Source organism: Dioscorea cayenensis, unplaced genomic scaffold, assembly GCF_009730915.1.
Source record: "Dioscorea cayenensis subsp. rotundata cultivar TDr96_F1 unplaced genomic scaffold, TDr96_F1_v2_PseudoChromosome.rev07_lg8_w22 25.fasta BLBR01000374.1, whole genome shotgun sequence".
NCBI lineage: Eukaryota > Viridiplantae > Streptophyta > Magnoliopsida > Dioscoreales > Dioscoreaceae > Dioscorea > Dioscorea cayenensis.
Genome location: NW_024086765.1, coordinates 18,821 through 22,180, shown reverse-complemented (window position 1 = coordinate 22,180; position 3,360 = coordinate 18,821). Strand labels below are relative to the sequence as shown.

Sequence of the window (3,360 nt, the reverse complement as noted above, 5' to 3'; positions counted from 1 at the left end):
AAGCACATTAAACTCATATAAACCCATTTCAATAAATAATAAATATGAGCCACACCACAAGTACAATTATGATATCAGTTATCAAAACTAAATCGAAAAATCAAATAAAAACCATAAGCAGAAAAGAAAAAAAACATTTAAATAAGCAAATTATATTATAATAGCTGCTACAACGCATGGAGTTTTTATTGTACATATATATTTGAGCATTACTGGATATAAATACTATTTTGGCATAATAATAATAATAATAATAATAATAATAATAATAATAATAATAATAATAATAATAGATCAACACATATTTTGCGAACATTCAAAGTAATCATCTAGCTACTTTGACATAAAGTTAATTAGTTCTTGACTTTATGCAGAAGCAGCAAAGGAGGGTCCTTCTTCATAGTCAAGCCAAACTTAGCATTCATTTGAACATCCTCAAGTTCCATTCCATCAGTAAGCCTCCACTCAAAGCCATGAACAAGTGAAGCTAAAATCAAAGGCACCACCTTCTCTGCCAACCCAATTCCAGGACACATCCTCCTCCCACTTCCAAAAGGAATCAACCTAAAATCACTTCCATTATACTCCACTTTATTATTGCACCAGTACCCTTCTTTATCTTCATTACTGCAGAAGCGTTCAGGCAGGAACTCCAAAGGATTTTTCCAAACTTCAGGGTCCCTTCCTATGGCCCATATGTTCACTATAACTGGGTAACCTTTTGGTATTTCATAGCCCATGAGTTGGCATGAGTTAAGAGCATAGTGAGGGAGGAGAGGAGCAGGTGGGTGAAGTCTGAAGGTTTCATTAATGCATGCATGGAGATGATGAAGATGAGGCAGATGTGACTCTCTTATTATTTGAACATCTTTACTGCAATCTTGATTTTGTTCTTGTTGTTCTTGGTGGAGTAGCACTACTTGTTGAAGTTCTTGGTTGAGTTTTGACATGGATTTTGGGTGTTTTATGAGCTCTGACATTGCCCATTCTATTGTTGTTGCCGTTGTGTCTGTGCCTGCAGCAAGGATTTCCTGCAAGAAAGTGGGGATACTTTGAATAAATTTATCATTATTTTTAATTCTTAATATTAACAAATAAAAATGAAAAGAACATCTCAGTCGCTGAAACTATTTCAATATATTCTCCCAAATATTCTTTTCAACATCTTTAGTGTTTTAAAATTACTATTTTTATTTTTTCATGATTTTTTTAGGGCCAATTTTTTAAATCAGACTAAGATTAACTAACCCTAACAAGCTTAGAATGGCCAAGGGAGCAAGGATGGGTGAGCCTCAACCCGGTTTTTGTCCACTAAACCCAAACATTGATGGTTGGACTCTTTCTCATAATATTATCGATGATTTATGAAGCATGTAAAGTTGGTTGTTGGTATTGTAAAAAAATAAAATAAAAAAGAGATTAAATGGAAATGTCGACCCTAATAAATTTTGAAGAAAGTCAAAATTAAAGTCACATGATGGGATGTTGGAAAAGGTCAAAGAGTTTCAAGGTGCGTTGACATAGAAGGATTTTAAAGTTTTTTTTTCTATAAAGAACTAATTTTGAACAGTTAAATCTTAATCAATAAGTTAGTTAATTAAATAGTTAAAACCCTACTCCAACTTTACTCTCAACTGTAAACCCTAAATTTATATCTAAACCAGAAAATGACCTTGACTTAAACCAAAAAACCTTAATTCTATATATCTAACTTTAAGCCTACAAACATGTCATATATGCATGAGATAGGAATTAGGAACACACACACACACACACACAAAGAAGAGACTATACCAAAAGGAAAACATTGATCTCTATGTCACTGTACCCACAACCCAAAAGTATATCAAGAAAATCACTTCCCCTTCCACTTTCACTTCTCATTGATCTTCTTCTAGTAATAATCCCCTCCCAACTCCGAATCACTCTATTCATCACCAACCCCACACTATTATTATCCCTCTTCCCACCACCAAACAATTTCACCAAAAATGGTACATGATCCTGCATCCTGAAACCCCCCTTTCCCATAAACTCCATAAACCTCCAAACGTCCTTCTTTAGCTCACTCCCACTCATCTCCAACCCATCCAACCCACAAGAGAAAACCAACTCACAAAACAAGCTCAACATGGTCTCAAACACAACCTGTCCAACATCCACAACCCCCCCTTCCTTCCTCTCCTTCAACCCGTTCACCATTTCCACCACCTTCTTCTCTCTAATCCAAGCTTGAGCTTTCATCATCCTCTGCCCAAGGAGTTCAGAGTGGAGGATTCTCCGAAGCTTGCGCCATTGATCATTGGGTTGAGACCAAACAAGGGAGTGTTCAATGAAGCCTCGGAGATGGTACTGGTAGCTTGGGTGGATTACTCGGCCGGAGAGGTCACGATCGTGGGTTTTGAGGATGGACTCGGCTGTGGTCGAGGAGGAGGCGATGATGGTCTGGTGTTGGCCAAGACGGAGTGAGATCAGAGGGCCGTGTGTTTGAGCTAAGTGTGCAAGAGTGGAGTGAGGTGCATGCATGAGCGCACGTAGGTTGCATGCCATGGTCCATAGTGAAGGACTTGGTGGGAGTTTAGGTTTGGACTTGTTTTGTTTAGTTAGGAAAAGGAAAATAAGAATGAAGATGAAGCATAGAGAATAGTTGTAGTAGTTCTCCATGGTGGAGAGATGTGGTTTTGTTACTAGTAGTGGGAAGAAGAAGAAGAAGAAGAAGAAGAAGAAGAAGAAGAAGAAGAGAGGATATTGTGCTAAATTAGTGGTGCAAGTTTTTCATTACACATGCTCGGTATTTATAATAGTAATATCAGGACCTATCATGCGACAAGATATTTATATTAGTGATATCGGGACCACAAATGCTGCTGTTGCTATTTATTTTTAAGTATTTTATTCCGCTCATTTGGTTTCACAGTGAGAATGGAAAAAAAAAACAATGAAAATGAGGAGATGTGGAAAAGGATCGGAATGAAGGATATGTTTAGTTGGTAATGTAAAAAAGGTAGTTTGAAAATAAAAAAATAGAAAAAAATATGGTAAAATGACTTTTATAATCAGTAAGGAATAATATTTTTATTTATTATTAAAATTAATAATAAAACATAGAAAATAAAATGTCAATATTTTTAATTTTATTATTTAAGTATTGTTATTTCTTTTATCATAATTAAAAATTTAAATTAAAATTTTCACTTTAACAATTATTTATTATTAAGTTTAATAACAACATATGTAAAAAACAATAATGCTATATGTTCCAAGTTTTTGTTGTTGGTGTCCGAAAGCTAACTCCACTTATGGGGTTGCTAACCCCATAGGTGTGGTTTGCTAACCCCGTAGGTGGAGTTAGCTTCCGTA

At 35.5% G+C, this 3,360-nt stretch overlaps 1 protein-coding gene across 1 annotated transcript; it reads right to left on the bottom strand.

Moving 5' to 3' along the window:
- Positions 1–353: 353 nt before the first annotated feature.
- LOC120254174 (probable (S)-N-methylcoclaurine 3'-hydroxylase isozyme 2) lies at positions 354–2,550 on the bottom strand. The gene is made up of 2 exons (XM_039262322.1): positions 1,795–2,550; positions 354–1,031 (listed from the first exon to the last, which is right to left on the bottom strand). Exons 1-2 carry the CDS (start codon positions 2,548–2,550, stop codon positions 354–356), a joined length of 1,434 nt encoding a protein of 477 aa, XP_039118256.1.
- Between the last annotated feature and the right edge of the window lie 810 nt (positions 2,551–3,360).

Coding starts and splice junctions, on each gene's coding strand:
- LOC120254174 (XM_039262322.1), bottom strand. CDS start 2,550: ATGGCATGCAACCTACGTGCGCTCATGCATGCACCTCACTCCACTCTT. Junction 1,032..1,794: donor AGATCAATGTTTTCCTTTTG/GTATAGTCTCTT, acceptor ACTTTCTTGCAG/GAAATCCTTGCTGCAGGCAC.